At 38.8% G+C, this 12,238-nt stretch overlaps 1 protein-coding gene across 4 annotated transcripts in view; it reads left to right on the top strand.

Annotated features, from left to right (window-relative positions):
• LARP4B (La ribonucleoprotein 4B) overlaps positions 1-11,170 on the top strand; it is a 55,567-nt gene extending 44,397 nt beyond the window's left edge. For 2 of the 4 annotated variants that reach the window (XM_033520400.1, XM_033520397.1), the window contains exons 14-17: positions 1,835-1,999; positions 5,915-6,036; positions 6,616-6,769; positions 7,321-11,170. In XM_033520400.1, the coding sequence (XP_033376291.1) occupies positions 1,835-1,999; positions 5,915-6,036; positions 6,616-6,769; positions 7,321-7,602 (723 nt within the window). In that variant the 3' untranslated portion in view covers positions 7,603-11,170. Of the gene's footprint in view, positions 1-1,834; positions 2,000-3,193; positions 4,021-5,914; positions 6,037-6,615; positions 6,770-7,320 lie in introns of those variants that run through there. The other 2 variants (XM_015618511.1, XM_033520404.1) reach the window with 2 other exon arrangements.
• The last annotated feature ends 1,068 nt before the right edge of the window (positions 11,171-12,238 follow it).

Raw genomic sequence — 12,238 nt, 5'->3', positions numbered from 1 at the left:
AATTGCAGCCTGTGCAGCCAAGTTCCTTCCTTTTCTGGGCCAAGAATCTTTAATCTGTAGTGTCCACTGCTGTACCTTAAGCAGAAGTGAGAGCTGCTGCATACCCACCACTGCAAGGAAGTGTACTTGGAAGCAAAAGATTAAAAGTTTTAGACTGTGTAAATAATTGAATCCACTATCCTGTTTCTTGTGTAATGCCATAGCAATTAGGTAGTGTACAGAGGACACCACTAAAGCCAGTATATTTGAATGGAGTAATGACTCCTTTAGAAGATTTTTCTCTTTAAAGGAAAAATTATAGAGTTGTATGCACGTTTGCATGAAAAAAGAGCATGAAACTTTTTGATCAGATTATTTCTGAGGCTGTAGACATAAACCAAGTACTGAACCCACAGGAAGTTAATTTGAGAAATTTTATGCAGTTAGCTTAAAATTTATTGAAGTCCTCCCTCATCCTGTAATTTAAGATGTTAATGCCACTCTTAATATATTGAGGGTTTTAGGATTCAACTGTGTAACTTAAAATGTAATATGAAGGCATTTGCTATTTCAGAACTTCAGTCCCCTTTAAGAAGAGCAAGAGCTGTTATTTGAAGAAAGACACTTAAAATTCAAGTTGTTCCTCTTGCAGTTTGAGCTGGATAAATGTAGTTTTTCTCCCTGACCTTTGACAGGTCATCTGACTTCAGTTCTGAAGATTTGCAGTCTCCATTGCTGTAGCATTCTTCCAGGGGGGTAATGCTGGATCAGTAGCAGTGCTGGGAGTTGCAGTTGGTTTTGCCTCTATATTTTCGCTTTCCCTACTTCCCTCTTGACACACAATTCCTTGGACATTACAGTTTGTGAAAAGACTTCAAAGGTAGTCTTGTATCCATTGTTCTTTTTGTTCAGGAGTATTGTTCTCACATTCGCAGCATCTTATACAATACATGTGTTTTCCTTTTCAAAATAGGAACTGTTTCAAACATTGCTTTGCATTTGGTATTTTGCAGCAGAGATCATCTTAGCACAGTCAATAAAGAGTTCTTTGAAGAAAAACTTTGTTTACATGATATAGGTGAAGTTAATTGGTAACTTCAGTTACAGTGTATTACAAAGAAGTTTTATTTTTCCTGTGTAAATATAATGTAACTTACAAATCCTTACCAGCAGTTCTCACAAGTGATCTTAAACCAAGGTACTTTGAACTCCTGAACTGCTCTCTGTAGTGCAAAAGGGTTGCATTTAGCACACAGGTGTTGTTTTCTTCTTGAGACACTGGTTTTCTTCTTCGATTTAGTTAGAAAGTCTCTGTTTCAAAAATAGTTTTGACACCTTTCTGTTTGTACACAGTGACAATATAGATTGATACTAATAAGGTATAAATTGTTATTGTCTGTGCTACATACAAGGCTTGCTGTCTTGCCCTTTCTTTCTTCATATATCTGAAAAAAAGATTCTTGTTGACTCCTGTTGTTTTATTTTTGATGTTACTAACTGTACATAAATGGGCATTATATTTTCACCATATCATGATACGTAAACTGGTCTGTCTTCCTTTCTATATCTGTGTTTCTGTCCTCAAGGAAGAGTCAGCGAGAAAACTTCTTACTGTGCCAGCATCCCTAAAGCTGATGTATATACCATGACATTTAAATAATAATTAAATATATTAAGGGCAGCAGTGGAAAATAAAGCATCTATTCCTTGCTACTCTGTAGGTTATTTGGGAGATCATATGAGGGAGCCTCTTCAGGGGCTTGCTGATACAAATCAAGTGCAAAATACAGTTTAGACTTGCATAAATTTTTCTATCATCTAGTGCAGTAACCACAATATGCTATTTCTATTCCAGAGAGGCCAAACACAGTCTCCACCACCCCCAAAACCTCCATCTCCCAGCTTTGAATTGGGATTATCTAGCTTTCCTCCATTACCCGGGGCTGCTGGCAATTTAAAGACTGAAGACCTGTTTGAAAACAGACTGTCCAGTGTGGTAATAGGAACGTCAAAAGAAAGAGTGAGTAGTGGATGTTCATTTTTGTTGGGAAAGCAAGGAATTGCATACCTCTTGTTTTCTGATTTGATGGTTTATACATAGAAAAACTTGTGGGTTTACATGGTTTGTACAAAATGTTCTTAAAGAACAGCTGTCAAATGATGTGCTGCTGCTTTCTTCGCTTATATCTTAGAATTTGTTGGGTATTCTCTTTGAAATGGTGTGGAATATGGGCACCAGTATAAGTAGATGTTAATAGCAGAGATTACAAAACACGCTCTTTGCTGTTCATAACTGCCTCAGGCTTTTTGATAGATTCAGGTGAAAAGTATGTGATACATTTTCCCTCCTGCTTGAAAGTAAAGACTTCGGAGTTGTATATAAAACACTTCAAAGTGACAGAGAAAAAAGCACTAAAATAAAGGAGCTGCCTACATAATCTCAGTACGCTAGGCATCATAGCTGGAACAAAACCTGCTACCAAAACCAGCTGGATCTCAGTGTTGTCTTGTCAGAAAGATAAAGATCTTTCTTGCTCAGAAAGATAAAAATACACCAGAATAACTTGGCAACCACTGCTGTATAGATGTAGTAGAGATGCAGTTGAAAATTATGTTCAGTAGCTTTTCATAGATTTCATTCTTAGAACTGTCTCTGCCATGCCATCTGTGAGTGACAGTATGTTCTCCTCCAGCAAGGCTCGCATAACCCTCTGCACTGTGGGACGCTCTGGGCTATGAAAGTCTGTATTGGCTTTTTTTGCTAGCTCAAATTTAACTTGTGTTTTTCTAGCTGTACCACAACTGAAGAAGTTAAGCCCTGGATTAGCAGTGCAAAAGCTATGTGGTAAACCACCACAATCTCTCGGGTCTTCTCCTGCAGCAGGCTGGGTTTAGAACGTTTTCTTTGGTGTCCATGTGTCAGGGGTGGGTAGAAGGTGTTTGTCAGTAAAGAAAGAGGAGACAGCAGGGCAGCCTGCACCCAAGGCAGTGACTGTACAGACAAACCATCTACTCTGTCTCCTGCAAGTGGTAGGAGGGGCAGCCACGTTCCAGGATTGCATTTAGAGGGAATGTGCAGTTTAGAGCCATGCTAAGAGCAGTATTTAACTTGCTGTCAGCCAGTACTACAGATTGTAGGCTGTTCTATTAGGCTAAGATCTAGTAATTTTGAAGTATTTTACTTATGAAGTGTTTTTTGACTATTGTATTTCAGGTTTTAAATACTATTCCAGCACTTGCTTTTAATGCTGCAGCTGAAATTTCTTTGTTCCCCTGTCACAGATGTGGTACTTGCTTTGCGGTGTATGGTAAAGAACTTAAGACTTCTCTCCTGTAGAAGGCAGTCTTCATATGAGTCGGGCACTGATGCTTTATGAATCTTGCAGTGCACTGTCACATTAAAAAGCATCCTTCATTTTTGAAATCCTACCAGTTTCATTTTTCAGCATACAGGAGTTACTCTGTATCATTGTGTGGAAGAAAGGAATTATGCTGCCTTTCCTTGTTGGCATTTAAATAAAGAGTAAGATAACAGCTCCAAAGAGTGATTGTGTTCTGCTGCAAAACTATGGAAAATAATATCAATCTTGCCAATGTATACAGGCTGCTTTTCACCTTGATCTCAATGTTTTTTCATGTCACTTGATGTGGTGTTATAAAGCACTGGAGTTAAACAGTGCTTCCCTTGTTTTATATAGATGGGCAAGTCCAGTATATAGAAGCTGAGGGGACTAAAGGTCTAGAATTTCCAGCAGCTGTTATGCAAGCATCGTATCTTTATGCTTTTTGCTTAGTGATGCTCTTCTAGATGTAGCTCTGGGGAATGGCAAGTAATAATCATCCCACATTTTGTAACTAGGAAGTGCAGCACTGTCAGATCAAGGGCTGAGTGTTTTGGCAAAGAAAAGCTCTTGCATGTCTGCTTAACTTGAAGTTATTCACATTTAACCGTGTACCTACAAGTTCCGATGCACTTGGGCCAGAACGCTCAGCAGCTTGCAATTTCAAGCCTTTGTATGCACTATTAAAGTGAATAAAACTATAAAAGCTGTTTGGTTATTTCTAAGCATCCACCTTCTGCAGCCTTTTACTTTGAATCAAATTAGGCTTAGATCTAATGAGTAATCTACGCTGCCTGATCTTAAAACAGTGCCATCGAATACCATTTTACTTTATAATAGTGACCATAGGATTCTTAGGGTTTGTGCCCTTTTGAATGGTGGCTTGGCTGGGGGAAAAGGAGGGTTATCTTGTTCCTTCTGAGCTTGTGTTCTCTCATTACTTCCCCTTCTGTATACCACAATCTCTTTGGGGTTTAGAATTTTTAGGATGAGACAGGTCAAAAGCAATACAAAGAACATAGCACCCTTTAAAATGAACAAAATGGTTATTAGACATGAGATATATATTTTTCAGGATATGAAGTTGTCCTTTCTTATTTTGTGATAATTTAAATTAATGTATGCATCTTGAACCTGTTTGGCATTTATCTGGATGCACAGTGTCACTTGGCAGTAGCAGAATCTTCTGAGGGCTATGGGAAAAGCCTTTTGCTTGGTAGCAAATCCTTATATTGGGATGATGCAGAATTAGAGCTTTGAAGAAGACAGTTCTTAGTGCACAGCACTAGGAGGCTTTTGTCTTGATAGGCTGCTTCTGGTTATGTGAACAGGTGCAAAGCCTACTTTGTTACCAGCAGGTGGAAAATTCCCAGGTGGAAAGAAGTCCAGTCACTAGTGGTATTCCCCAGGGCTCAGTGTTGGGGCCAGTCTGGTTTAATAATCTCATCGGTCATCTGGACGAGGGGATCAAAGGCACCCTCAGTAAGTTCACAGACAGCACCAAGTTGGGCAGGAGTGTTGTGATGTGCTGGAGGGCGGGAAGGAAGAGGTCTGCAGAGGAGTCTGGACAGGCTGGATTGATGGACCATGGCCAATTGTGTGAGGTTTAATAAGGCCAAGTGCCAGGTCCTGCATTTGGGTCACAACAACCCCAGGGAGTGCTGCAGGCTGGGGCAGAGGGGCTGGAAAGTGGCCCTGCAGGAAGGGACCTGGGGGTGCTGGTCAACAGCAGCTGAACATGAGCCAGGTGTGCCCAGGTGGCCAAGAAAGCCAAAGGCATCCTGGCTTGGATCAGCAGTAGTGTGGCCAGCAGGACCAGGGCAGTGATTGTCCCCCTGTACTGGGCACTGGTGAGGGTGCACCTGGAATCCTGAGGCCAGTTCTGGGCCACTCACTGCAGGAAGTGTCCAGAAAAGAACAGCAGAGCTGGTTAAGGGTTTGGAGGACAAGTTACAAGGAACAGCTGAGGGAACTGGGGTTGTGTAACCTGGAGAAAAGGAGGCTCGGCAGGACCTCATCACTCCCCACAGCTGCCTGCACAGAGGTTGTAGCCAGGTGGGGGTTGTTCTCTTTTCCCAAGCAAGTAGTGAAAGGACAAGAAGAAATGGCCTCAAGCTGTGCCAGGGCAGGTTTAGGTTGAAAGTCAGGAATTTTATTTTTTTTTTACTGAAAGGCAAGTTCAGTGTTGGAGCACACTGCCCAGAGAAGTGATGGAGTCACCACCCTAGGAAGTGTTCAAGAAATTACCAGATGTGGCACTTAGCGCCATGGTCTAGTTGACAAAGTGATGATTGATTACAGGTCTTCTCTAACCTTAATGATTCAAAGTGATTTTGTTATTCAGATACATCCCAAAGCTTATAATTTCTTTGGAAGTATAACACAGTGTGTTATTTGTCTGTGTTTCTAAATAAATGTAAAGGGAAAAAATAACATATTCATTACAATATATGTATTGGCTCCTTCTGTACCTTCCTAGTCAATTTACCAGTATAAATCAAATGATGAACTGTTTCCTGGTTGTGCTAATTTTCAGGCAAACCATATTAATTGGATATTTTGATTGTCCTTCTGTGCCTTTTTTCCTCCTTCAGAACATTAATGTGGATGCAAGTACAAACACTATTCCATCAGGAATTCCTCGAGAGCCGTTACCAGTTTCTTCTACATTGCCCAGGACCTTTGAAAGGTCTCCTTCGCCACCCCAGCCTACTGAGTAAGCACTTAATTACATGGGTATAATTATTCTGCTCTGAATCACATTTGCATTTTTTTTCATCAGGCAGAACAATGTAAATAGCTATTAAAATCTTAATCAATGAAAGAAGTAATATTTTGTTGTACTTGTAGTAAAGGCAATAAAGCTTAATTCTGAACAATATTATAATAGTGATTCAATCATAATAGTCATTCAGCAGAAGAAAATTTAATGTCATGGTTTAGTTTCTGTGAATAAAAGTTTAATGAATACCTTACTGTCTTGTATTTATATGGCTTTGAAATACAGAGTAAACCTGTGGCCATATGGGCAGTACTGATGTCCATACCATAAAAATGTTTTTTGGTAACAGTTTATTTGGAACCTGCAAATCAAATAGCTGTGTAACTGAATGCTATTAGAATGTGACAAATTACAGATAGTGTCACATTGCACAGGAATATATTTTTTCTATTATTGATAGCATTTTTTAATGCAGTGCTAGTTATCATGTGCTGGGCAAATTATAGCTGTAACTACTTGCAGTCATACTCAAACATTTTAGACTTATTTTTAAACCATTTGTCTATCCTGAAGTTTCACTTCTCATGAGCCTTGCTTCCTGCTGGATGCTTACAGGGACTCCAAAGTTGTGGATAAACAGCAGAGAGAGACACAGAGTACAGAAAGACTTTCTTCTTCCACACTGAGTACTGCATGTAAATCGGTACAAGTCAATGGGGCTGCCATAGTAAGTGACCTTACTACTTCACTTTTTCTTAATGATCCTAGTTTGCATTAAGCTGAGTATTTATTGCTAGCCAGTGTTGTCTAATCATGTGAGATTAGCATCACAGAATTTGTCCAGCAGCTTTAAATTTGCTTATTGTGCTTCATGTTTACTTGCACGATAGAATTATGCAATTAACAGTGCAAAAGAGATCTCCTTATCTGAATCATTTTCTTGGTAGTATCCTTGAGGTAGCACTATTAATACATATGTTGATATTGAAAGCAGAGTATTCATTGTGTTTAAGCTGGTTTAGCATTTTAAAGGGAAGTATTTTGCCCTGTGCCAGTACCCCATTTTTCTGATGTGCTGTTTTACATTTTACCTTTTCTTTAGCTTTATTTAGTTAGTTAGTTATACAGCTTCCGTAAACTTCACAGTCAAGCCCTCATCTGCATATTTAAGTGCAGTAGTCTTTTGGGGCACGGACTTCACCATTTTTTGTTCATAATTTTTTTTTCCCCCTCAGGATGTTTTGTTTAACTCTGTCCTGTTTGTTTCTAATTTCCCAGGAACTGCGAAAACCTAGTTATGCGGAAATTTGCCAGAGAACAACTAAGGATCCTCCTACATTGCAACCCCAGAAAGACCAGAAGCCAAACACTGTAGCATGTGGGAAAGAAGAAAGGAAGGCCACAGAAACAATAGAGAAAAACAGAGAACCTCCTCCTGCAAAGTCACATCCTGGACAACCCAAAGACCAGAGGAGACAGTCAGGACGCAGATCGTCCCCTCCAGCCGTTGGCAAACGCTTAAATAAAGAACAGAGTACCCCTCCAAAATCTCCTCAGTGAAAATAACACCTGGGAGGGATTTGAGAAGAGGTCTGTTTCCCACAAATTAAACCCATGTTCCCACTAAGATACCTGAGAATGAGTTGCTGGTTAGGAGCTTGCAGTGATACAAGGCATGTAACAATGCCTGCAAGTTATTTTTCTGTGAAATACTTTTTCCCCTCTTGAACAAACATTCTATTTTTCTGGGTATTTCTGGATAGTTGTTCTAAACCTTACATTTAGATTGGTGCTTAATTGGAGGTGAAGCTTAGTGTGATTTTTTTTTTTTTTTTTCCAAGGTGTAAAATATTTGTCTTTAAAAAAAAACCAACTTTTTATTAAGCCTCTCTGTGGCTGTGTGAGTGCAAGCTCTGTATAGTGAGTTTTTTCTAAACTGTTAAGCAGAAACATGCTGCTGCAATATTTTTAATAAACTGGTCTGCAAGTACATATCTAAAGTGTCCAAAAGACTGATAACGGCAGCTAGTGTGTAGAGTGCAAGAAAGTAGATATATTTTACAAACTAGTATGTGACCTTGAAGATTTTTTTTTTTATCGGGCTGCTGTACTAAGTGTCAGCAAATGAACTTGCACTTTTAGGTTAAATGAGTAGCTGTTTCTAGCATTTTTAAAAACTTAATCTTTTTTTGATGTTTTGCACACACAAAAGGAATTCTACAGGGCACCATAGCAGTCTTTCTGAAATATTTCCTTTTTTGACTTACTGCAAGCAAGTAACCATCTTCTCACTCCAGAATAAAACTGATGTTATAATTTGCAAATACAAAGCACATTGTGAATAGAAAGAATCAAGTCTGTGAGCTTCTATGGTGGTGAAGCCTGTTAGTGGATGTTATCAGGAGAAAGCAGAGTAGCCTTCTTGTGATAACCTGAGCTTCCCTGTGCTTGTAAGGGAGTTAACTGAGTCAGCGCTGTATATTCTGGTTACCCCTGTGCTCTGTGTAGACTTTTTTTTAAAACTCTGCCCCAAGTGCTCTTTGAAAGAGTTCATATCTTAGTCAGCCTTGTGTTGACATCTTCCTGTAACTACAAGCATTGGCATATGGATTTAAATTTTTCAAGACGTGAGATAATGGTGTTTGTTTTGTGTGGTGGAGGAAGAGATCCCTGATATTTACCTCTGGGATGAGGTTTCTCACACTTATTTACTTTAGAAGTGATGCGCTTTCTGAAGGACAAGGATGCACTAAATTAGCAAGTTTCTAATAAAGTTGAATATAAATTATTTTTGTTTTAAAATGCCTAAAGCTTTTCTTTAAGTGTTTAAACTGCAGGAAGTTCAGACAAAACTCATTCCTGCTGACTATGACAGTACAGTTTATTCCACAAAAATGTTTATTTAAACAACTGATTTTTTTAAAGAATTATTTCCATCCAATATTTAAAGACTTGAATTTTATTTAAACTTGAAAATGACTTTGCCTTAACTTTTGTACAAGACAGTTTAGAGTTAATGAGGTCTGACCCCGTGGAGGGTTAGCATGAATGGCATACAGAATTACTCAGTTACAGTATGTATCTATTGTCACTGGTCTTACTGGGTAAACATACTGTAGTACAGGAACTAGCAGCAGTTTTTGTAATATACCTTAAAGATCTTAAACAGTTGATCTTTTTCAGATTGTTGAAAAACCTGTAAATGCAAATAGTCAATACTGTATTAAATATGTGCACTTGGAAGTGTGTGCTTTGCTTGTACAGTTGTAAATAATCAGAACATATAAAAAGGTACCCTAAAGAAAAAAATCTGATAAAAATTATTGATATTATAAATGTTGCTGTTGAGCTGGATGTAGATAAACTAAATGTTGTGGTTTGAATATTACTTTAATTTGTTGTTTTTTCTTTTTCTTATTTTATTCTGGTGTGTTGAACTGACTCTGCCTCTTCACTGCAAAAGGGAAATGGAATGAAAGTCTTATTTGAAAGCCCTCAAATGTTTTCCTAAAGTCCCTTTAAAACCAAACAATTTAACCAATTCAAAAGTGTTCTGCAATGTAAATAATGAATTTCAGCAGTCAAACTGTAATTTTTAAGTCATTAATAAAAATCAAGTCTAATTTGGGAAAAAACTTGACTGCTGCAAAAATATACACTGAAGCTTGTCTGCTTTCAAGAGTATCAGTGCATGGTTCATAGAACTGTAAAGTAACTATAGAAGTTGACTCCTGATAAATTTCCTATTACAAGCATCAATTGGTAACCAGTTGGCATTGTAAATCCAGCCTGTTGTATGCTGCAGAATTGGTCAAAATAGGGCACGTGGAGTCTGTTGATTTTTCCTGTTTAAAAAGCGCACTTTGTAAATGCTGTGGGAGGAGATAGGACCCTGACACTATCACCAAAACTGCTCAACTACTTCTGTCATTGGATTTTTTTATCCCCTTCTCCTTTCCCCAGCGGCAGTGAAAGCGGTAGCTAGATTTGTGTATGGTTTAGGCCAGCTGTATGATTCATTTTGTTTGTCTGCTGCAAGTGAAAGGCTTTACCAGCTGCAAACAGTGGCAAGTGGTCCCTTCCAGCGGCTGTGAGCGGCTCGTCCTGGTGCTCAGCTGGTACCCGAGGTGATCTGTTGAGACCAGTGGGATGTGTTGTGCTGTTCTAATGTATTCTGCTGCCATTTGTGATAGGTCAATACACTGTAATTACTGCTTACCCAGCAACAGTCTGTTGCATCTAAAGTTTAAACCTTCCTCTGATGTGGTTTTATAGCTTTTTTTTTAAAAAAAAGTGACACGCCAAATCGCTGTGTAATATACGATACAACTTCTCCTCACTGTAATTTTCCTTTGAGATTTATTACCCCCACCCCACTCAGTGACAAAATGGAGTTTTCGGAGTAGAGTTGTGAAGTTGCATGCAGACTGTTGCTATGATACAGAGAGGGATTAAAACATGGCTTTTAAAATGAAAAACCTCCCAAAAACAGTAACTGAGCTCAAGGTTCAGGGATACAGTAATTAATATTGGCATTTTACCCTGTTAGAGCTGTGTGATGATGCTTTTCATTTTGAAAACAAGCCAAAATGAGATCTGAGATTCTTCCAGGAATTCTAAAAAAAAACATTGCTTTCAAAACTGAATGTAATTTCAGATCAGTTCCCACCCTGTGACACTGTCACTTAGAAATGTGTGAGCAGTGACAAATTTTTTGTGTTGCTGTGTTATCCTTCAAAGCCTTGAGCCGCTGGCATGGAAAGGCCCTTGTTGGAACGTGCTGCAGTGTATCAGGAGCAACAGCTGGCTGTAATGGTGCACACCTATCTCTGTATCTCCTTCAGCTACAGGTAGGGGTTTTGTGCTTTGTAACCTATTACACTAATAGCAGCAGACAATCCAAGATTTCTAAGGAGACCTAACAGCTGCCAATTCACAAAATAGAAGTGTAATATGGGAGCCTTTTTGAGGGTTTTTGTTTTTGTTCTTCTTCCATTAAGACTGGAATCAAGCTTACATGTAAACTATCAGTAATTTAAGTTTCCTTTTGTGTCATAAAATGTAAAACTGTCTAATTTGAAAAAAAAATATGTAGGTTATGAAAAATAAAGATTTAGGCACTGTTGAATTCCTGATTTTTTTAATTAAACATTTCTTCAGCAGTATTTTTCATTACCTTTTGTCTTTTGCTCCCATTTTTGGAAATTGTATATTTCTAATTTTGGGAAAAAAAACCCACCTTTTGCTCTCCTGTTGAACACAGCTCTTGTAACCATCACCTAAGGCTCTGTATCAGCTGCAAGAACCCCTGAGATATATCTCTGAAGGCTGCAGTGTCTTTCTCTATTTAGGTAACTATGACTGGTTAACTTTTTAGAAGGAAACACAAAAGCTGATATGTTGTTTACTGAAGGTTCTATTTGTTACTGGTTTCATCAGTTTATTAGACAAGATATTGGCTTGATCCTAAATACAGATTTCAATGTTTGGGTTGGTGCTTTGGTTTTATGGCGCTTGAATCTGGAGATGTCCTGGGATTATTTTTGGCTTCAGCTGGGTTTTGAAGTTCTTCCTCGAAGAAGGAAGCATCTAGGAAAGAAGAGCTTCTGGGATATCCTTTGTCTGCATGAAAGACTATTTTGGAGATAATTCAAATACCACCCCACCACCCCCTTTTTTTTTTGTTGTTGTGTTTTTTTCTCTTATGCAGCTATATCTGACCAATTATTACAATGGATGCATGGAAGTATTAACAATTGCTGTGGTTTATATGCATCTTGGGAAATATTGCAGTATTATTCTTCAGGCTGTTGGTTCTGTAAGCTCCTGGACAGGTTAGACTGTTACTGCTCCTATTTCCTCACTACTGTCCTCTCAGCAAAGTAGGCCAACACAGGAATACCAGCCTGCACTGGGCACTGTGAGCATCTCCAGGCTGGAAAACTCACTTAACCGCTGAGCTTTGGTGATGACCTGGGCTACGAGTAATTGAAGGCAACCAGTTTTCACTTGAGCATGATCTATCCTGTTCTGCCCTTAGGACAAAGTTTTCTACCACTTAATGTGTTAAAATGCATGGAAATTTGTCAGCAATGTTGCCGTAATTCTAAGGTGACTCTGGAGGACCACCCAGCTCTGACAGAAATTGGGGATCTGTTTGTTTGCGCAACAAAACTGATTTTCAGCACCCTTTGTG

The sequence above is a fragment of the Parus major genome, chromosome 2 (genome assembly GCF_001522545.3).
Source record: "Parus major isolate Abel chromosome 2, Parus_major1.1, whole genome shotgun sequence".
Classification (NCBI taxonomy): domain Eukaryota; kingdom Metazoa; phylum Chordata; class Aves; order Passeriformes; family Paridae; genus Parus; species Parus major.
Note: the sequence above shows the minus strand (reverse complement) of the source record. Positions and strands in the feature narration are given on the sequence as shown.